The 24,456-nt window shown below is 37.4% G+C and overlaps 1 protein-coding gene across 1 annotated transcript in view; it reads right to left on the minus strand.

The window, feature by feature from the left end:
- PRTG (protogenin) overlaps nucleotides 1-24,207 on the minus strand; it is a 113,265-nt gene extending 89,058 nt beyond the window's left edge. Inside the window, exons 1-2 of the mRNA XM_046007814.1 lie at nucleotides 24,114-24,207; nucleotides 21,576-21,878 (exon numbers count right to left, since the gene is read on the minus strand). Of these exons, the coding sequence (XP_045863770.1) occupies nucleotides 21,576-21,878; nucleotides 24,114-24,207 (397 nt within the window). The remainder of the gene's footprint in view (nucleotides 1-21,575; nucleotides 21,879-24,113) is intronic.
- Between the last annotated feature and the right edge of the window lie 249 nt (nucleotides 24,208-24,456).

Here is a 24,456-nt window from a genome sequence, read left to right on the forward strand (position 1 = left end):
AGAAACATCCAAATCCTAACTCTTTACTGGTCCATCCTGATATCTTAGAAACCTGGCTTTTACAGGAAAGTAGAAAATGTATATATTTAATACAGGTGCAATTTTCTAACTTATTTCAAACAAAATGCTTTAACTAAAAATGTAAATGATATCACACATACAATAGTATACACGAGAAGGCACGTTATCGGAAACGTCAAAATCTGGGTAAAGTACAATATTATCCTGCAGTGGAATTCTACTAGTAGTTAATGATTTTACAAAGCCTTACGGGGGTAAAGGCTCTCTCCTGCTGATTTATGAGATGTTTCTTTCAACCATGCTTCTCTAGTAATTCTATGCAAGAGAGGAAAAAGCAAAAGGCCACAGTGAAGGTTTCTGGGATTTGCCATCTAAAAGCTTTTTATTCTTCCAAAGAAAGAAAGTTACGACCTTTGACATTGTGCTGTGGTGCTGAAGAAACTGCTCATAAATGCATGTCAGTAATGAAGCAGAAATCAATAATTTCATTTAATCTAGTGAACTATTATGTAGTGGGACACAGTATGCTTGAAGAGGCAAATGTCCTTGTCTTATTAATGACACCTATGTTACTGTTTCATTAAGATGAAAGTTGTTTGTTTTGTATTTTTTTAAATCATAATTTTCACTATCATATATGAAAATGCCCAGAATTTTAAAGTTAACATGAACTCTTTTTTTAAAAGAAAAACACCTCATAAAATTCATGCAAATTTTAATGCAATATTTTCATTTGACCTCAAATATGGAGATACTGCATTTATCATAAGTCTTTTAAGAATCAGATAACTTTTTCATAAATGATTTTACGCATGCATACATATATAACTGGTTTTACAAATATACACACTTTTAAGTCACTGTATTAGTTGAATTGCTTATTAAAATTAAATAACTGAACTGCCTAGAAAAATCACAGTACCAAAAACAAAGGTTGGGGGATTGGTTTTCTCATTTTAATTGATTTTAATAAAATATTTCAAATATTTACAGGCTAATGAGAAATGGTGGTATTTGTTATACTACATTAACATTATCTGCGAAGTTGATATTAGAAAATAAAATAAAGTTTGTTTCTTTAAAAATCAAGCTTTCCATCTCAAACTGAGGAACCAGTAAGCTAAAATTTAGAAGTACATATTTTGAAGAAATTTAATAGATGGCACAGAGAAATTTAATAAATAATGAATGCTTACTAATGGTTTCATATATTCACTGATTGCTATTTTTAAAGAGTATGCTCCTCAAGGCAGAACTGTACATATGTAACAGTTATTTCAGGTAAAATATAATAGCAATTTAGCTGCTTTATTTACACTAAATAACTAAATTTTCTGATAATCACCATGACATTGATAAAAGTTTCAGGAAAACATAAAATGGTATTATTTTCCTAAATCATAGCACAGTAGTATTATTTCTAATTTCTAACATTTTTTTTTCTTTTTTAAGTAGGCTCCACACTAGGTGTGGGGCTTGAACTCACAACCCAGAGATCAAAACCCAAGTAGAGACAGAGTCCTATGCTTAACTATGTGAGCCATCCAAGTGCTCCATAATTTCTATTTTCTAATTATATATTTCTATTCTAATTATTTCTATTTCTAATTTCTACAATAATGTTGGACAATATTAAAACAATGAGAAATTATCTTGCTGTTAAGTTTCAGACAAAATCCTATGTCCCTAAAAATTGTACTTGTGTATCCTCTAAGACTTTAATGACCTATTAATTGCCTAGTACAAAGGCTATTTTTCAAATCTTGCTTTATCAAAACTCTGTCGCATCTGATGTTGTTTTGTAAGTTCTTTGAAACTTCTCCTTTGGCATCTGTGATTTAGTACTCTTGTCCTGGTGTCTTCCAGCTTCCCTCCTGACAACATGACCAACTGCCTTCGTCTCTGTTGATTGACCAGGGTTCTTGCACTGCATACTCCTGCTCAAAATCACCCATGATTTAACTTCACTTAATTACTGGTAATGCTCAACTCGGTATCTTTATGACATGCCTCTCCTGGCTTCCAACTGTTCTTTGGACCACCTGCTAACCAGGTCTACCTCTGCATCTCACAGACACCTCAAATGAACACTTTCCATGCCAAACTCATAATCTTGACCCCTATATTGGCTCCTCTTCCTGTACTCTCTATTTTAGTTGGTGGTACCGCCACTCACCAAGTCACCCAAACTAGAAATACTGACATCATCCTGAACTTCTTCACCTCCCTTATTCCCCACATCTACCAACTACTGACAATTTTTAATCCTAATTATAACCTCAAGTCCCTCTTTCCTTCATCTCCTTACTGCTCCAGTCCAGGCCCTTGAACACTCTCACTGTGCTGCTGTAACAGCCTCTAACTTGCCTCTAGCCCTGCTCACGGGACTTCTGTTTTCCTCCCAGTCTCCAGTAGGATCAATCTAAAACAAAAACTGGCCAATCCAATCCCCTGCAGCGCATCACTCACAAATTAAATTCCAGGTTCCTTAACATGGTATACGGTATATAGTGAGTCTTTCTATGAGTGGATCCTGTCTACGTGTCCCAACTGCATTTCTGGCCACCATTTCCTTGAAATTTACTCTCTAGCAACACTAAAAGCTTATTATTCCACAAATACCATGTTGTTTCTCACTACTATAACTTAATTGGACTATCCATCCCCCTCATTTAACTAAAATCTAGTTTTCCTTTTAAGTTTAGCTTAAGCATTACTTCCACAAGAACCTGTCCTTAAGTGCCCTTCAGCCCATACTCCCAACTCAGAGATGCATGGAGAAGTATTTAGAAGTAAAGTGTCAAGATGTCTGCAACGTTTTTAGAAAGAAAGATGAAGTAAACATAGCAAATGTTAATTAACAGCTGGGAATCTAGGTGACAGGTACTCAGGTGTTCATTATTCTATCCTTCCACTTGACTGTAGAACTGAAAATTTTCAATATAAAAAGTTGGAGAAAATACACCACATATGCAACTCTGTTAGGAGTACACTGTTATTGCACAACCATACCATTCTAGTTATTACCTATTTATGAATTCCTTTTCCACCTAACAAATCATTCAAGTCAGAGACTGTTTTTTATAAACTGTGGCATTCTCAGGACCTTGAAAAGTAGGTTTCAGTAAATATTTGTCGAAGAAATAAATGTTTGTTCTAAGTCAAAAATACACCTAAACACAAAATTCTCAATCAGCAAGCATTTTAGTGTCTACAACGTGCAAAGTATCTTAGGTGCTCTAGCAGTAGAAGGGAGTATCACACAAGATCACTGAAAAATCCCATTAACTAACATAGGGACATGTTAATTACATGAGACAAGGAGACATTAGTAACATGAGACAATGAGGAAAGACAGAAATGCAGTTGGGAGGGATGATGAAAACTAAAATAAAGAGAACCAGGATTATACAGAGACGTGAAGTTAGGAACTAAGTCCTCAAAGATGAGGCATGTAGCTTCTAAGGGACAAAGAAATTCTTCAGAATCCCATCCTTATTTCAATTCCTACAAAATTGTAGAGAAAAAACAAAGATGATCTCTCCCACTAAAAATATATAGAAATGTTGCACTATACATATTCAAAACAATATCACCATGACTAACAAAATTTTAAGGTCAAGATCAGAGCAGTAAACTTTGGCCTGATGCCATGATGCTCTAGATGTGGCTATGGGCACTAAAGGCTTCTCAAAGTAGAACTGGTTTTGTTCCATCACAACATAGTTAACTGAGACCTGAACCTGAAAGCACTTGGAGAAAGGATCAGTGGAAAAACTCACTCACCATCCAGATTAGGAATAAGGGGGTTTTATTCTCAGTAAGAAATGTTTCCTATGACAAATATAAACCCTGACCTATAGCACACACTTGTGTAGAATCTAAATGTATACAACTAATGCAGAGCAGCCAAGAATTAGCCCCAAAATTGGTTCATGACCAGTGAAACCTTGGAACACCAAAGAGAAATAAACACTTTCATAATACAGTATATATGAAGTCTTGCTGAAGATGAGATCATAATAAAAAAATTAAAAATCACATAAGGAAACAATCTGCCATAAGGAAAAATTACCAGACACAGAAAAGAAGGAGGATGACACCTCAAGAACTTAAGATAATGGTACGGTTGAAGGAAATTAAAAGATAATAAAATATTTAAAATCATGGAAGAAAAGACAGAAATAATAGCCACAGGCAATGAATAATCTAGTTCCTCAGTTACTCAATCTTTAAAATGAAAATAATAGTATGTGTTTCATAAGATTATAAGGATTAAAAAAACTAAATACATGTAAAGTACATAGATAATGTCCCTCCCCCTACTCAGTTGGTATTATCTATTATTTGGCAGTAAATGTCAGGCACCATATGATTTAATTCATATGTGGAATTTAAAAAACAAATGATCACAGATGAAAAAAGAGAGAGGAAAACCAAGAAAGAGACTCTGAACTATAGAGAACAAACTGATGGTTACCAGAGGAGAGGTGAGTAGGGCGGGTGGGATAAATAGGTGGTGGGGAATAAGTAGCGCACCTACTGTGATAAGCACTGGGTGTTATATGTAAGCACTCAGTCACTAAATTGTACAACTGAAACTAATATCGCACTCTACGTTAACTTACTGGAATTTAAGTAAAAACTTAAAAATAAATAAATAAATGCGATAGAAAATAACATACAGATGTGCAAAAAAGGAAAGGATAGGTGAACAGAGCCCAGGAGACATATGGAATACCACTGAGCAGACCAACATATACATTATGAGAGTTCTAGAAGGAATAGAGAGAAGTAATGGGTACAAAGAGTATTTGAACTAATAATGGCCAAAAACTTTCCCAATTTGATGAAAAAAGTGAATCCATACACCAGAGAAGTTCAATGAACTTCAAGTAGGATAAATTAAAAGAGATCCACAAGGAAAAACATTTATAATCAAACTGCTGTAAAACAAAAAAAGACCCAGGAAAACAGCAAGAAAGAAGAAACTCATCACAAACTTATTATTCCTCCAACAGGATTAACAGCTAATTCCTCATCAGAAACTAGAGGCCAGAAGACAGTGTCATATTTAAATATTTAAATATGACAGTGTCATATTTAAAATGACATAAAGAGCTGTAAAACAAGAATTCCATATCCAGTAAAATCGTCCTTCAGAAATAAGAGAGAAATTAAGACTTCCCAGATAAACAAAGGCTAAGGAAGCTTATTCCATTAGACCTGCCCTACAAGAATGTTAAAGTGAGTCCTCCAGGTTGAAAAGAAGGGACAGTAGATAGTAATTAAAAGCCATATAAAGAAATAAAGATCTCCAATAAATGTATCTAAATTGGCAAATATTAAAGTCAATATTATTCTATTTTTTGGTTTATGCCTCCAGTTTTTTTTAAGATTTTATTTATTTATGTGTGAGAGAGAGAAAATGAGAGAGACAGCATGAGGGGTAAGAGGGAGAAGCAGGGAGCCCAATGTAGGACTCAATACTGGGACTCCAGGATCATGGCCTGAGCTGAAGGCAGTCACTTAACCAACTGAGCCACCCAAGCGCCCCTACCTCTAGGTTTGTTTTTTTTGTTTTTTTTTTAAGATTTTATTTATTTTATTTGACAGATAAAGATCACAAGTAGGCAGAGAGCCAGGCAAAGAGAGAGAGGAGGAAGGAGGCTCCCTGTCGAGCAGAGAGCGGATGCGGGGCTCGATCCCAGGATTCTGGGATCATGACCCGAGCCGAAGGCAGAGGCCTTAACCCATTGAGCCACCCAGGCGCCCCTAGGGTTTTGTTTTTTTTTTTAATTATTTATTTGACAGAGCATGAGAAAGCTCAAGTGGGGGGTGAGGGCAGAGAAAGAGGGAGAAGCAGGCTCCCCACTGAGCAGGGAGCTGGACATGGGGCTCAATCACAGGACCCAGGGATCATGACCTGAGCTGAAGGCAGACGCTTAACCAACTGAGCCACCCAAGTGCCTCTATACATCCACTTTTTATTTTTCAGTTTAAAAGATAAATAGATTTATATAAATATAAATCTATCTTACTGGATACACATGTATAAAGATGTAATGTATCATAGTAACATAAAAGGAGACTGAACTGCATAGGAGCAAAATGAAATTAAGATGGCATCAACTCAAACTAGATTGTTAAAATTTAGGATATTAAATGTAATCTCTATGGTAACCACAAAGAAATATCTAAAAAATAAACACCAAATGAAACAAGAAGGGAGTCACAATGGTTCACTACCCCAAATCAACTAAACACAAAAAGAATGCAGTAGTGGAAGAAAAGAGGGACAAAAAAAGGTATAGGACATTCAGAAAATAAATAGCAAAATGTCAGAAATCCTTCTTTCTCAGTGACTATATTAAATGTAAATAAATTAAATTCTCCATCAAAAGACAGAGACTGGCAGAATGGATTAAGAAAAACAGGATCTAACAACATGCTGTCTACAAGAGATTCACTTTATATCCAATGACATAAGTAGGTTGAAGGTGAAAGGACTGGAAAAGGTATTCCATGCAAATGGTAACCAAAAAACAGCTGGGTGGCTGTAGTAGTAGCAGACAAGAGCGACATTAAGTCAAAAATTGTTACAACAGACAAAGGAAGACATTATATACTAATAAAAGGATCAATTCATCAAGAGCATATAACATTTGTAAACATATGTTCACCAAATAGAGTCCCAATATATATATATGAAGTAAATACAGACAGAATTTAAGTGAGAAATAGAGAGTTCTACAATAATAGTTGGAAACTTCAATACAGCACATTCAACAATGGGTAGAACATCTAGACAGAAAAACGATATGGAAATACAGGTCTCCAACAACACGGTACACTAACTAGACTTAACACACACATAAAGACACTATACCCAATAAGAACAGAACACACATTCTTGAGTACACATGGAACATTCTCCAGGATAGACCACACGTTCAGCTGCAAAACAAGTCTCAAAACATTTTTAAAGATTAAATGCATAAAAGGTATCTTCTCCAAGTACAATGGAATGAAGCTAGAAGTAAAAGCACAGAAGGAAAACTGGAAAATTCACACACATGTGGAAATTAAACAACAAACTTAATTAATGGGTTAAAGAAGGAAGTGGGGAGCAGGAAGAGAGGAAGAAGGAGGTGGAGAAGGAGGAGGAGGAGGAGGGGGAGAAGAAAAAATAATAATACTCTGAGATAAATGAAAATGACAATGCAACATACCAAAACTTACAGAGTTTTGGTGGAAGCAGTGCTCAGAAGATCTGTAGCAGCAAATGCCTACATTAAATAAGAAAAACAACTCAAGTCAATAATCTTTACTACATCTTGGAAAACTAGAAAAAGTAGTAAAAACTAAACTGAAAGCTAATAGAAGGAAAAAAAGAATAAGGATTAGAATGCAGATAAATGAAAGAGGCTAGAAAAACAACAAAGACACAGAACCAAAAACTGGTTCTTTGAAAAGATGAACAAAATTGGTAATTAGAAAGCTAGACTGACCAAAAAAAAAAAAAAAAAAGACATAATGAAAATGGGGATATTACTACCAACTTTACAAAAATAAAAAAGACTGTAAGACAATATTATGAACTGTACACCTATAATTTGGATAATCTATATGAAATATATAAATTCTAAAATCACACAAATTATCTAAATGACTCAAAAAGTAATTGAAAATCACAATAGCCTTATAATGAGTAAACAGTCTGAATCACTAATCAAAAACCTTCCAAATAAGAAAAGTCCAGGACCAGATGGCTTCATTGATGAATTCTACCAAACTTTTAAATTAGAATTAACATCAACCTTCTCAAACTCTCCCAACAAACAGAAGAGGAGAGAAAAACCTCCTACACCATTTTATAAGCCCAACTCTAATACCAAAGGCAGATATACATCACAAGAAAATTATAGACCAAGAAAATAGAAAGCAACAGACCATCTTTATCAATATAGATGGAAAATCTCAACAAACTACTAGCAAACTTGACCTAATATTACATTAAAAAGACTCTATTGACCAAATGAGATTTGTCCCAGGATTTCAAAGGTGGGTAAACAGAAAAAAATTAATATACAACATTAACACTACAAGGCAAGAAACTATATGACATCACAACTGATAGAAAAAAAGCAGTGAAAAAGCCAATGCATTTTCATGATAAAACACCTAGAAAACTAGGAATATAATGGAACTTCCTCAATATGATAAATGACATTTATGAAAAGTCCACAGGTAACACCATATTCAATGGTGAAAAGACAAAAAGCTTTTCTCCTATAATTTTTAAGAAAAGTATTCTACTTTTCAGTTTGGGTTCTCTTACATTATACTCTGAGTAGCAGGTAAAGCAAATATTCCTCCACAGTGCAAGTGAGGTAATAGTCTCAAAAGAGGTGAACATGACCAAGATTTTCAAGAGCACAAGGAAACTTACACTAAGGACCCATTTCCCAGATGAGTATTATTTCTACAACGCCTACCAAAAAGCAATGAAAATCTGAGGTCACTAGAAACCTAGCCTCTTTTAGAAAAATACATACACACCAAAACTCTACCACCACCCAATTCAGGTACAAAATGCAAACATTTTATTTACTTGAGAGGTGATATTCTTCACATGGTAAGAGTTGTAAGACTTCTGACAAGTTCTGCAAAACTGCTTGAGGTAATCCTTGTTTACCCTGTATGTACCACACCTAAGCACTTTCCCATCAGTTGTGCAGTCTTTGTAGTGCTAACAGCCATATTTCTAATTTAGGGATAGGAAATGAACACTATTCAACATTCTACTAGAAGTTCAAGCCAGAGTAATTAGAAAAGAAAAAGCTATAAATGGCATCCAAATTGTGCGGAAAAAAAAAGTAAAACAATATCATTCACAGATAATACGACTCTATATACAGAAAATTCCAAAGAATCTATAAGAACTGTACTAAAGCTAATAAATGAATTCAAATTTCAGGGTACAAGATCAACACACATAAAGCCATTGTGTTTATACACACCAGCAATAAATTATTTCATTTACAATAGCATCTTAAAGAATAAAATATCTAGAGTAAATTTTATTAAAAAGATCTGTGGACTGAAAACTACAAAACACTGCTGAAAGAAAACAAAGACCTAAATACACAGTAAGATGCATTGTTTTTGGATTGGAAGACTCCATATCATTAAGATATCAATATTACACAAAGTAATCCGCACGTTCAATACAATCCATATAAAAATTCCAAGATTCTTTTATCCAGAAATGGAAAAGCCAATCCTGAAATATGTATGGAATTGCAAGGGGGCATGAATAGTCAAAAAAAAAAAAAAAAGTCAAAAGAAAGAACGAAGTTGGAATACTCACATTTCCTGATTTAAAACTTACTGCAAAGCTACAATAATCAAAATAGTATGGTACTGGCATAAAATGTATGGATACAGACTAAGAATAGAATCAAGAGTCCAGAAATAAATCCCATATACCCATGGCTAACTGATCCCAACAACGGTGCCAAATCCATTCAATCACAAACAAAGAGTGTCTTCAGTGAATGATGCTGGGACAACTGGTTCACCACATGCAAAAGCGTAAAGCTAGACTCCTACCACTGGATTTGGTGAAGGGTTATCAGATCCAACAACAAAACTACAAGTAACAAAAGAAAAAATAAATCAAATTTAATCAAAATTAAAAACTATGCATCAAAGGACATTATCAAAAAAGTGAAAAGACAAAATACAGAATTGCAGAAAACATTTGCAAATCATATAACTGATAAGATGAATATCCAGAATATGAAAAAAAAAACCTCCTACAACCCAACAACAATAAAAAATTCAATGACCTAATTTTAAAAAATGGGCAGTAGATATTTCTTCAGAGAAAATATACAGATGGCCAATAAAGACATGAAAAGATCATTAGCCATTAGGGAAATGCAAATCAAAACCACAATGAGGTAACACTTCACACTTTCAGTAGTATATTAATAAGGAAAATAATAAGCATTGGTGTGGACATGGAAAAACTGAATCTCTTGCACATTGCTAATGGGAATGTAAAATGGTGCAGCAACTGTGGAAAACAGTTGGGTGGCTCCCCAAAGGCTAAATGCAGAATTACCATATGATCTAGCAATTCCACTCCTAGACATATGCCCAAAGAAGTGAAAACAGGGACTGAGAAACTTGAATTCAATGTTCACTGCAAAATTATTCACAGTAGCCATAAGGAGGAACAATTAAATTATCCATCAACAGATGACTAGACAAATATAATGTGGTTTATCATATAATGGAATCTTATTCAACCATGAAAATGGGGTACTAATTCATGCTACAACATGTATGAAACTTGAAAATATTATGCTAAGTGAAAGAAGCCAGACACAAAACTCCACATATTGTAGAATTCTATTTTTATGTCATGTCCAGGATAAGCAAATCTGTAGAGACAGAAATCAGCTCAGTGGTTGCAAGGTATAGGTGAAGAGAGAACTGGGAGGTGTGGGTTTCTTTTTGAGGTGGTGGATATATTCTGCAATTACATAATGGTGATAAAGGAATAAAACCCACAGAAATACAAACTTTCAAAAGGGAAACTTTGTGATATGTGAATTCTACCTTAATAAAACTGCTACTTAAAAAAATATATCCACAAGAGACACAGGATATCACTATGCCTCTCCTTCCAAGGAATAGTAATAATAATGACACATAGTCAACCATTTATTTAAATCTCAACTTTTAAAGATTTTATTTATTTGAGAGAGAGCGCAGAGAGAGAGAGAGAGAGAGAGAGAGAGCGTGCCTGTGAGCAGAGGAGGTGGAATGGCAGAGGGAGAAGCAGCAGAATCCCCACTGAGTGGAAAGCTGATGCACCCCCACCCCACCCCCCACCCCCAGTCAATCCCAGGGCCCTGGGATCATGACTTGAGCTAGAGACAGAAGCTTAACCAACTGAGCCACCCAGGTGCCCCTCAACCTTCTGACTACAAAAGAGCCTCATTCCTTGGAGGTTATTTAAAGATACATTTGAAAATCACTGCTTGAGCTCAAACTTCCATTTGTACAGATGTATCAACACATGCTGAGCTTCTAAAAGGACCGGCTGCAGCTCTCTCTCCCTGCATTGAGGTCATACACAGGAAAAGAATCTCCATGAAGTGTTACAGGACAGATAAAATAGAAACACATTAGTGATTTTGTTTAAAAACTGCCTATTTGGGGGCGCCTGGGTGGCTCAGTGGGTTAAGCCGCGGCTTTCGGCTCAGGTCATGATCTCAGGGTCCTGGGATTGAGTCCCTCATCGGGCTCTCTGCTCGGCAGGGAACTTGCTTTCCCCTCTCTCTCTCTGCCTGCTTCTTTGTCTACTTGTGATCTCTCTGTCAAATAAATAAATAAAATCTTTTAAAAAAAACCTGCCTATTTTCTATAGCAACAACAACAAAGTCTCACACAAATACAGCAGTAAAGGGTGAGCTCCACAATGATAAAGTAATACTTTTAAAATAAATATTAAGAAATTAAAGAACTGTCTTTAATCTCAGGATCAGTCCCACTACAATTCTCTTTCCTGAATTCTGGATTAGATAAGACATTTTGAATATAGAAAGACACATTTCCACACAATACATGGGAGAAAAACTTTACTTAAACACTGCAAATTCATGACTAGAATCAGCAAACCTGAGCTCTAATCCCAGACCTAGTAGCTACACCCTTGGGCAAGGCAGTTGCCTTCAGCTTTATACTCCTTATTTGCAAATAGAAATTTCTAAGACTACAAGTTATTATCTTAACTCATGTTAGAAGGAGCCAAAGTGATACTGCAAGTCAAATTAGGGAGCAAGGACTCTACTGACTGTGGGTTTCAGAAAATTTTATAGTTTTCTCTTCAAAATGTTCATTGCCAGTATCTTAACAGTCTAAAAAGTTTGCAGATCAGCAGAAAAATAATAATGTATTTTTTCTTTATTTCTTATTCCTTTTTTTTTTTAACATTATCCCCTTCCAAAAATTGTTTAACAGGGCAAAACTTCTGATTGTCAGCTTCTTTCTGTCCTGAGAAAAGTCAATTCTACTATAAGAAACCAGTCACTTCTCTATTGACCAACTTGTAATTTCTCAATGTACCATAAACTAAGCAATAAAATTCTCTCCCAAAATATCATAGCTTCCAAGTTGACATCTGGTGGACTGAAAATTAAACTTAAATTTCACAAAGCTTCTTCTGCATGTATACTATCTTTCAAAAATGTAGTAAATCATCCAGGTAAAGATACTCGCAGGCTTTGAAGAAATCATTCTATCACTGGGATAACTTTAATAATCCTTTCAGTAAAATTTTTGATTTTAAAATCTTACTGCTTTACTGGGATTGGTCCCTCAGCTAAAATATATTAAAAGTATTAACTAAGAGAACATGGAAATGTGACTTTCTTAAACACATAAAAAGTGAATTCTTTTTATTTAAAAAAAAACACAACAGTAAATACATTTAACTGTGAAAATTGTTTAAGAAAAGCTGTGATCGCTCTTTTAAAAAGAAATACCAAAATGGTAATACCAACATCAAAGCATTTTTTCCCTATTATGTGTTCACACTGAGGTCAATATTTTAATTGGAGTTACTTTAAATCCAATCAGAGGGACTCAAGCTAACTAAGTTTGAAAGCTAGGGGGAAAATTAAACTTTATCATTCTTAATAGGAATTGGTGGTGGGTGGAAGCAGGCAGTATAATCTATTTCTATTAAGATACTAATACATTAGCTAAACACTGTTAAGATGAAACTGGCACTATTTCATTTAAACACTGAGTCAATAAACATCAGAATACACTATTAATTAGCAAAACTAGACACATTTATAAAGTTATACCTCTCATGTATTATGTCAACCTTCAAAGAGCACAACAATTATGAACTGCCCAGTGCCAGTTAAAGTAACTTATTTTTCTGACTCTTAAAAATAATACTAGCTCAAATTATCAGTATTAGTTTAAGACTCCCCCCACCAAAGTTGATTCCCCTATGATTCATGGCAGGAGTATGAATTCTTAAAAGTACCAAGTTAAATAATGGCCAAGCCATTTTAATTTTTTTTTCCCAGTGACTTAAATGGTTCTCTTATAATGTGTGATTAGATTCAGTCTTATAAAAAATATAATTTATTGGCCATTTATGTAGAATTACAATAACAAAATTACAAAAATAAGGGCAGTGTGTTGCTCAACACCCATCCCCCCTCCTTTTTGTCCTTTTTACAGATAACACAAGGTAGAAATCAGAATGATTAAGTGATTTGTCTAAAGTCATATAAATCACAAGTAATGGATTTGTGGTTCTCCTGCCTTTTGTTCCTCCTGCTTTCCACTGCAGCTCCCAGCAATTTGATGGGGGGGGGGGGAGCAGCAATGAAGAATATTTACCAGGTACTGTTACCTGGTAATATTTCATAATTTCTTTATGAAAGGACTATAATAAGAAAACAAGAACACTAAATTTTCTGTTTTGACACAACTGCTATTTACCTCAAAATAAGGAAGTGTGCAATTTTTCTCTTCTAGTTTGAACTGATTTGTTCTACTCAAGGCAGTTTTATGGAGTAGAACACATGGTGCCAAATGTTCAACCATCCATGCTCAGCGCTAGAGTCACTCATTAAAAGATCCGGCTTTCTCCTTCATCCATCTCAACTGCCACTTGGGCCACCAGTGGCTTACTGGCCTCAACAGGTGACCAAACTACCTATAGGAAAAATGTTAACTTTCAGTAGCTTAAAGAGCTAACCAAAATGAAAGCAAACACAAAGAATGATACCTTGAAAAAGATGAAGACTCTGAAATCCCTGCCCACTACTACAAAGTAATCTAAGTAATCTAAAACAAGTATTTCATAATAACCATGCAAAATTTGTCTGCCACTTTCTGTGTGCTAGTTAGCATACTGTAGGTCTAATTCTTTTCCCTTTACTTACCCCTTGATGCCTCTCAAGACACCACCATCTTTATTTACATCATTATCTAGAGGAAGTTAAGTTGTGTCTGACCAACATAAGTCCATGGTACCATTGAATTAGCTGAAAAGATTTCTGTTAACCATTCACCCAAAGAACCACCTACCACACAGCAAATGGAATTCTCTGGGCTGTTAATCTCATACAGGTTTACTTGTCTCCATGCAGAGCATCACAAAAGATGTTCTTTACCACTTACCACACATGGAGATTTCTCCTAATCTTTTTCAACACTGGAGTCAATCACATCCAGAAAATAAAATTAACTGACTAAACAGGGTTAAATAAAATTTGCACTCACTCTTTGACTAGATATCCTCAAGAAAAGATCTAAAATACTGAGATCAAAATGAAGGGACCTATAGAATGGTGAGCTCTTAATAGATTTCAGTGTACCACATATATGAAGAAGGAATGGAGAGGCAAATCACTTCCAATTAGACAAGTAATGACCCAGACGCATTTTTTAAATCAAGCTTCCTTCACAATACTAAAAAATAGTTACTAGTTCTACAATGAATAAATTTAGCACCATGAACATCAAAAAATTAGATTATCAAAAGCATAAGACAGAAATAGTTAAAATAACTCTTGGCTCAGGATCACTTGGACTTCTTGGACTTGGACTTCTACCTCTTTCAGAAACATGAGCAGTTTTCAACCAGGTATGATTTTGCCTCCCCAAACACATTTTTGGTTGTCACAACTAGGGAAGGGCATGCTATGGGACTGGGATCTGGTATGTAGAAGCCAGGGATGCTGATGTACATTCTGGACTGCATAAGACAGCTTCCACAATGAAGAATTATCTAGCCCCAAATGTTGATTGCACCAAGGCTGAGAAACCCTGAGAAATGTAACCTACAGTAAAAATACATTATCTTTTTTTTTTAAGTTGGAGGAGTCAAAGAGACTCATTTTGAGTATTACTAAAAAGACTACAATAAAAAGACCATTTTGGAGGATTACTCCCAAAGAATATGATTTAGAAAAAGTAGTCTATATTAAGTAGCATCATAAAAAAAAAACTATCACTGATTTACTATTGTTTCATAAAGTAAAATTTTTTTCTATTTTTTAAATTTAAATTAGCCAACATATCGCACATCATTAGTTTTTGGTGTAGTGTTCAATGATTCATTAGTTGGATATAACCCCCAGTGCTCATCATCATAAAGTAAATTTTGAAAAGAAAATTTCCCTGGGGCGCTTGGGTGGCTCAGTTGGTTAAGCATTGGACTCCTGATCTCATCCTTGAACTCGGGATGGTGAGTTCAAACCCCCATTAGGCTGGGGATGGAGCCTACTAGAAAGAGAGAGAGAAAGACAGAAGGAGAGAAAGAAAATTTCCTTTCCATCAGTCCTAAGAAATAAGCCCAGTGAGGACCTGAACAATAAACCCTGACTAGTGATTGCACTCTCCAACAGTCACTTGATTAAACTAGCCACAAATGCTAAAGCTATAAAAAAAAAAAAAAAAAAGTGCATATACATAAACACGAGAAAAGGGCAAACCCTCCAGAAACTGAAAAAATAAACATTTTTAATTCATGCCTTCCATTCAGCCTATAAGAATTTGGCTTTTAACATGCATCAAAAGCAGTTTCTGAGAACCAGAGGTTGAAAAAAGAAAAAAAAAAAAAAAGGAATGTATAAGTCAGGAAAGTATTTGTCAGATTAGTGTCAGAGACCTTTGTAAGGATGACACCTTCATCCTCTGCAATACATATCCCTAGAGGGATTCACTTGGCTTCAGAATTACAGACACTGAAGGTAATTTAGTACATTTTTACCCTTTTTGCCGATCACCATTGTCAGTTGCTGACTGTGAGTTGGCTCTGTGCAGATTCCCACGTTAAAGCAACTGCCAACATTATTTCAGTGATTACAACTGTGTATTCCTCTTCCTATCTTATTTACCAAATTTAAATGATGAGCTTAAAAAATGCTTTACTGAAGAGTTTAGACACACATAAGTATTAAAATAGTCCTGACTGAAAGTGAAAATTTGGGGTACAATTTTCAGGTTTTCTCTTAAAACATCTCAATAATCATAGCTGTTCTTAAAAATTCAAGTATGATCGGGGCACCCGGGTGGCTCAATTGGTTGAGCCACTGCCTTCGGCTCAGGTCATGATCCCAGAGTCCTGGGATCAAGTCCCACATCAGGCTCCAGCTCCACGGGGAGTCCGCTTCTCCCTCTGACCTTCTCCCCTCTCATGCTCTCTCTCACTCCTCTCTCTCAAATAAACAAATAAAATCTTTTGAAAAAAAAATTCAAGTATGATCAACAAAATGCCAAACATTATTTTTCATATAGTCATTGCCAATTTAAAAGCTGAAAGTAATCCATCCTTAATAGAGCAAATCTGCCTGTGAGAGATAAAAATTCTCTCTCAAAATTGTAGTCAGGGCTATTAGGGTTTTCCAAAGAGTAACCTCAAATGTATTTATTTATATTAATTGAAATACTCCTTCAAACTTAAAGTCCTGCTTAAAAGATTTGTTTTGGGGGGACAGTTTAAGGGTTTTTTTGTTTTTGGGTTTGGGTTTTTTGTTTTGGTTTGGTTGGGTTTTTTGTTTTTTTTGTTTTTTTTTGCTATTCTTTTAAATTGCTCTGGACTCCATCAATAGGCCCAGCTGTTAAATTCAGGAGCAGTGACAACAAATCCCTTGGCAAACAAGTGCTGAAAGTAAGACCCTTTCTTTAGAATAATCAGAGACAGTTGACAAAGAGGGCCATACCAAATGCCCTTTTAATATTCCACTGAAAAGCTGAACAGAAATAAACACATTTATATACATCTTAAAGCAAATTATAATTCTACCCCTCAGTGGATCCTGCTTGGTTATAAAATTAAAGATCCAACAACTATGAAAAACAGTGAGATAGTGTTACAGGCTTCTGAAGATGAGAAATGATCCTCACTAATCAAGTGCAAAGTGGGAAAAACTGGTTCCATCACCCAGAGATTATCAGGTACCTGATAAACCTTTCAAGTAGACAGACTTAAAGAACCAAGTGTCATTGCATATAAGCCTATAGAACTCTTTGCGCTTTTACTTCCCTGACTTAAGCAATTTTAAGATGGTCAATTTTTAAGTTAAACATGTACTCTTGAACCATACATAACCTCTTCTCTTTGAAGATGATTTTTTTGTTGATCCCAGAAAGCATCATCTGAACCTTATCTACAGTCTCTCTAAATAGCTCGGTTCTGTCTTATTTTTCTGAAATCGGATGACTTTTACTTTTGTGTTACAACTCTTGAGTTAGGGCAGGTAACTGTTAACAGCTTGAAGTGAACAGGCACACATGTAAGAGATGTTCCCCTTTACAGCATCTACAAATAGCAATAAAAAGTGACACTGTAGCAAAATCTTGCCCATCTTGGGTCCTAGGTCACTAATACAATTCAAAATTTAGGCTAATAGCCTCATAGTTCTTATCTTTCTCTTTTCAACCACCCACCCTATTTTTTTTTTTTTAGCATGAGTCATTAAATATTCTCAATATATTTTAACTCATTTTGGACTATAATTTATGTCTTACTCTTCAAAATACAAACTGCACTCACAGAACAGTTTTTCATTTATCTAACTACAACAACAAAAGCCTTGAAGTCTCATCTCCATTTAAATTGCAGTGATAAACATTTTAGTCAGGGAAAACAAACTACATCCTTTTAAAGGGAATTACTACTGCTGTGTAAAGGTATAGATACAGACTACCTCCTCCCCAACCCCCCACCCCGGCCCCAACTTTACACATGCAAAACCTAACCTCAAAATGGGGGTGGGGGGTGGAAATCAGAAAGTTACAATACTATGATCTTCCAGCTAACACTCACTTAAAAAATGATTTTTCACCCAAATGAAGCGCCCTGAAATACCTAAGAAATATAAGCTGGCTTTATGTTCTCTTTCCCTCTATCTTAAGACTTCAATTTCCACCTTTTATGGAAAGGAAATAAACAACTAGCTTCCTGTTCAATCACTAGCTTACAGCCAGTCTTTTACACACCACAGAACACACCCCGCCTCCTCCTTTACTTCTCTCAAATGTCTCTTATCTTAATTTAAACTTGTTGAAATATGAGACCATTTTACCACACTAGTGCTTTCCTATGAAATTTATCTTACTTTAAGGTTAAGAATGCAAGGAACATCAAAATGTCCAGGGATTATTTCTTACTCCTAAAATACGTAAATTAAATAATTTACATAGTGAAGACTTAGCACGTACGTGAACGTGGAAATTCGATTTGCCAAAAGCTAAAAATACTGAAATTTATAGGAAACAGTTTAATCTTCCATTCTTACTATTCTATACAACTGGAAAAAGGGCCTCACACATACTCTTTCTCTACTAACTTCATGAAAATGTAAAATGGCGAAAATGCCTATCAATAAAAAGGATTACCTTTAAAAAAAAAAACAACTAAATATTACTTTAACCCTATACTTTCCTTTAAAAATGGGATGCCTTAGAAAAACTAAGTTAGACAAATTCTTTTGTGCTTGGATGAACAACAGGAAAGCCAAGCCTCCAGGCCTTTGGGGAGGAACCTTGTCGCTGGAGCCGGCTCTGATGTGCTTGGGAGATAAGGCTCCATAGTGACACTTAAGGAAAGGCCTGTTCACATTTGAATTTCTGCATTCCTCAAGAACAATTCATGGCAATAACTAACTTTGCAGAAGAGCTACATGAAAGCTTTGGCCAATGAATGAGGGTCATCTGCTCTTTATCACAAGGGTAAACCTCATCCTGGCCAGTTTCTAACCTTTTAACCCTGTGAATTCCTAATTTACACATGAATAATGGAATTCTTGCCTAGAGTGCAACTTTCAGCTTCTAGTTCCTAAGTTTAGAAACCAAGACTTGATTGCCTACGTGTTAAAAATCTAAAACTTGCATAGATTAAAGTTTAAGATTTTCAGATGCTATACTCTCACACTTCTGAATCAAAAGCTATGCTTGCTGGCAAATCTTTGATCAGAAAAATAAAAAGAACATACTTGCACCCTGCTGCTATCAATAACTGGGAGAGAACCAGCTTTTTTTTTTTTTTAAGTGAAACAGAATGTCCACTTAATGCCTATTCTCTTCCTGTTTAATATGTATAACATCTTTACCCTGAACTTAGGATAAAGTCATTTGAGCCTACATCACTGGACATTGCTTTTTAAATATCCAAACTAACTTTTTGAATTCAGAATCCCTAAGAAGTCTCATATTTCTAAAGGAAAATCTAAAACCACTATGTATTCATTTTAAATCTCTAATACTGAATGTAATTTCCTAGCAAAGTTATCTCCACAGTTAAATAAAACACGTGTCTATGAAAAATGTGGTCCTATAACCGAGTACAATTGATATTTGCCAGCAATGCTCTAGTCTCACTAGAAAGTTTTTGATACTCATTACATGAAAACTACTTCACCACAAGAGCTTTCAAAACTATTCACATCTAACATTTATTATCCATAATTTTTACAGTTACAAAAATCTAAAGATACTCAAAAAGCCAATACTAACATTTGTTTCACTGTTAATAACACTTACTATCCTATACAGACTTTAAAGCTCTGTGTGTTTTCAAGGCATTTCTGAGTGCCTTAGAATTTTGTCAGGCTACTAAGGAGGTCCTGAAACAATGTGTGGTCATGATAAATGCTTCATCCTTTCAAGGCCCATCCTCCCTCCTCCACCTTTCTGTTCTGCTCCCCTCCAGCAAAGAAATACAAACTACAGTTCTTGGGTATGAAAAGCTTCCCACAATGCTGAAAAGGTGAAAAAATTACAACTCTACGCAACAATGTTATGTTACACAAAAAATAAATGAACACAGCACACTATTCTGAAAACAGCACAGAAAAACCAAAAATAAAAAAGATTATTGGCTAGTGATTTATGCCAAACAAAAAAGTTTATCAGAAGTTTTCTCAGGTTTTTGTTATTTAGGGGTGGGGGAGGTTAGAGCTGGAAGCTTTTCTACCTTTCTGAAATATTTCAGTATAAAAGTATCTTTGCTTGGAGCTTATTTTCTACAATTAATCATTACTGTGCAAATAAATTACTACTACGATGGTGGCATAAATATGGCCATACACTGTTAAAATAGTTAAAATCATCTAGAAAATCCCTGCCAATAGCTTTCTAAATTTCAGTTGTGTAGATGGTGAAGAAACTACTTCCTAAAGATTATGTCTTTATCTTATGAGATCCCTCTTCCTATTGTTCATTCCGTAAATGATCAATTTGTCAGTATAGCACAAAATCTATCTTTTGTGGATTAAGAGAAGAATGTAGCTACGAGACTTGTAAAAACTATTTTTAAGGGGTGCCTGGGTGGCTCAGTGGGTTAAAGCCTCTGCCTTCTGCTCAGGTCATGATCCCAGGGTCCTGGAATCGAGCGCAGCGGGGAGCCTGCTTCCCCCCCTCTCTCTCTGCCTGCCTCTCTGCCCACTTGTGATCTCTCCGTCAAATAAATAAATAAAAATCTTTTTTAAAAAAACTATTTTTAAGATACAGTTGTTGTTTAAAGGTTTACATTGTTTATTGTCATCTGGCGTGTTGCATGTTTGATCCCTCAAAGAGGCTGGAAAGCCTCAGTGGGAACAAGGAGTTCCCCATCCATCCTAGCCCCATCTTTACACTCAACAGTTATCAGGTCAACCACCAAGCACTGGATCAATTGGACAAATGGCTGATCTGATGGGGCTGTTAATACAAAGGAAATCATCAGATAGCAAACTTTATGACAACTGGAATAAAGGGGGTAGATCTGGTTTAAATCCATTAGGCATAATATGGAAATGGCCTTAACCTCTTTCTCTCCCAGCAGAAAAAGACTAGGAATACTTCAAAGGCTTGAGAGTTACTGACCAATGCCTTCTCTACAATTAAAAAGCAACATGAGTGATCTTAAAGTGCTCCAAGAAATGGAAGGCTGGGCTATAAGAAAGATTAAGCACTCAAGGGCCATCTACAAAGCAGAAAGATCTACTTGTGTTTAAATTTTGATTATTAATTTATGAAAGATGAGATTTCAGAACTTTTGTTGTATTTGCTAAAACTTTTACACCCAACTCCTTTCATAGTGTGAAACACTTATAAATTTATATAAAGCTACTTCTACAGGTTTAGGTGTTCTAAATCTAACTTGACTTTCATTCTCAATCACTCATTAATTTTTTCTCAGTCTTTTTAAAAAATATATTTTATTTACTTATTTGACAGACAGGGAGGGAAGGAAAGCAGGCTCCCTGCCGAGCAGACAGCCGGATGTGGGACTCGATTCCAGGACCTTGGGATCATGACCTGAGCCAAAGGCAGAGGCTTTAACCCACTGAGCCACCCAGGCGCCCCTTTCTCAGTCTTTTGCTTGCCATTAGGATCAGCTACTGTCTCCAGGAAAACTTCAAGTTTGTGTGACTTTCAGGGTTATTAGCACATAGTGAATTACAAAATCATCAAAATGTAGCAGTGAAAACTGTCAGACAATGAAGAATTTAAACACTTACTTGACAAGGTAAGATGCGCTTTTTGACTAAGAATGGCTCCGTATTTGTTCATTGCCAAGCACTGATAAAATCCTTCATCAGACAGCTCTCCTCGCTTGCCTTCCACTTCACTGATGTATAAAGAGCCGTTAGACAGAACCTGGATCCGTTTATTTTCAGACACTTTTGCTCCATTTTTCAACCATGTGACCTTAATAGGAACTTCGCCATGAGCCTGGCAATCTAAAATGACTGGGTCCTTTCTTGTGACAGTTACATCCTGTGGTTCTTTTATAAAAAACAGTTCACTAAAGCACCACACTCCTATAAGGAAAAAGAAGGGGGAGGCATATCCAGAATTACAAGTATAAAATCACTTCTTAACACATAATTGTAAAACGTATTCAGGATGTAACATCACAAAGTTTAACAAACATATTAGTTAACTGATAAACACCTTAATAAAGCAATCTAAGTTCAGCAAACCTTTTCAACAAATCACAAAAATCATCTTTTACAACACCTACTCTAAAAGCATAGGGAAGATTTCATAATCATCTATCCCTTGTAAGAATCCTGTTCTCAAGCTCCTTGCTAGAGTATCAAAATCATCAGGAAAACTCAAGAGCACAAGCTGTTTGCTACTTTTACAAGCTTGTCAAAAAGATCTTGAACAGAGTAAGTCGTAAAAGTCTAATTTTACAAGAAATCATTAGCAAAACTCCAACTCTGTGAACAAGCAAGTTTATTTCCTTGTCCCTTGAAGTGTTTTGGACCCCTTGGCACCTACTCTTCTGGGAAGTGCGTTTATCTTTTGTGACAAATTACAAGTTTGCATTTTTCCATCTGTCCTTTTACAGCAAAGACTCTGTCTCCTCTCCTTGAAATAGATCCATTTACTTAATTTCTGCAGAGTAAGGTAGGTATTTAACGGGCAAACTGTAGACTTTGAAACGCTGGTAACTTTTGCTGATTGTACTCAGTAGGTGATCAGATAAGAAAACTTTAATTTTTTTCTTTCTTTCTTTCTTTCTTTTCTTTCCAACTACCAACTGCTGGAAGAAAGTGTGTGACTAATTGGTCCTTACTGTCTAATAAGGATAGGAGATTGCTTAATCAACCAACACACATTTTTATCAGATCAGAGGAAAGGTTTTAATCTAAGCCTACGCATCGCCCAGGCCCCTGCCAGGAGAAAACATCCGATGACCTCTTAATACCCTGTCACGTCCTGCATTCTGTGCAAAGGTCAGGTAAAGTCTGGCATACTGACTGGGGAGTGTTAGGAGTTTGGGAATATTTCATCTTCCTTATGATGTTCTGAATACATGATTACAAATTCCCGGGACTGATCTGTTTCTCATCAAGGCAGGTCCTCGGAAAACTCACACACTAGTCATGCTCCCACGCTCGGGCTGTGGACTTCTAATATACGCCCAGGGCGACGCGAGCGACCCTAACAGCCCCGCGCTGCGAGGACCACTCCGGAAGGCGCCCATTGTGTTCCCGAGTCACATCTGACTTTGATCCTTTTCTCATGTTAACAGAAAACTAACTCCTCCAGAGAAGATGAAAGTCCGGGGTTTGTAACCTGTAAATAAATAAAATAACCCATTCTCCGGAACACTCTTCCTCCTCGCCCCCTCGCAATCGTCACGTCCACTTTATAGTTTTTTTTATCTCTTTGGGGATAAACCAGAGCAGATGCAAACCAGAGAAATTAGTTCATCCAACTTTGCACAAGGCTAAACTGGAGTTTGGAGGAATCTTCACACTGGCACACACCTCAGGCCCTGCCCCAAAAATACCTGGCTGCGGGGGAGGGGGGGATCCTATTTATAAGATTATACCTGCCTCCTTCGCTCCCGGTACTCCTTCCCCTCCTCCAAGCACAAATCAGCCACGCACCTTCCAACCCATCTTGTCTCTAATTCCACCTCTCCCCTGTCTTCCTCCTCTCTTGATCCGGATCTGGGGAAATGGGGGCCCTAGGGGTGCTGCTCCCAACGCTGAGTTCACCTATTCTCTCCCCTGGCCTAAAATGTGTGGGAAACCTCCACTGCAAGAAGGGGGAGCAGGGGGAAACCGCGGCGCCCCCTGCGTGGCCAGGCTGCCACTAAGGAAACAATATAAATAAAGCCACGTGCGCCGCGGCGGCCCCGGCGGGCGAGCGAGTGGGCGGCGCGGAGCTGGAGCTGAGGCTGGCCGTGGAGGCGAGGACTCGGCTGGAGCCCGGACAATGGCGCGAGGAGAAAGGGGTAAGAGTGGACAGCGGGCGCCACGGTCCTGCAGGCTGCGGCTCCCGGAGCGCAGCGAGGAGGGGCGTGTGCCGGGAGAGGCGCCCACAGCTCTGCCCGCGCCCCCGCACAGCCCGCGGGCCGCCCGCGCCTCCAGCAGCGGCTCCCGACTGGCAGTAGGGAAGGGGCAGGTCCGGTGGTCAGCGCACCGTGGCGGACCTCGCCGTACTCCCAACACCACCCCCCCCCCCCGCGGTTTCCTCTCTCCCCAGCCCACTCGCGCCTGCTCAAACCCCACAGGCGCAGAAGAAAGCGCGCCCACCTGGACCGGAGCCGAGCAGCAGCAGGAGCAGGAGCGCGCGGAGCAGCATCCCTGGCGGCCGCAGCCGGGCGAGGGGTCGCAGAGAAGGCGCCATTCAGCGGGGCTGCGCGGGCATGCTCCCCGGCCGCCCAGTAGCCGCTGTCCGCCTGCCTGCCCCCGCCTCCCGGCGCTCCCCACGCCACTGCTGGACGCGCGCAGCCTGGGCTTCCCTTTCGCGCTCCGGCGTGGCGTGGCTCGGCGCGGCCGGCGGCGGGTCTCTGTGTCGCGGAGAGGCCGGCGCACGGACACCCGCTCGCAGGAGGCGGGGGGCTCGAGAGTCCGGCCGGGGGGCGGAGTGAGGCGG

This window comes from Meles meles, chromosome 6 (assembly GCF_922984935.1).
Source record: "Meles meles chromosome 6, mMelMel3.1 paternal haplotype, whole genome shotgun sequence".
Lineage (NCBI taxonomy): Eukaryota > Metazoa > Chordata > Mammalia > Carnivora > Mustelidae > Meles > Meles meles.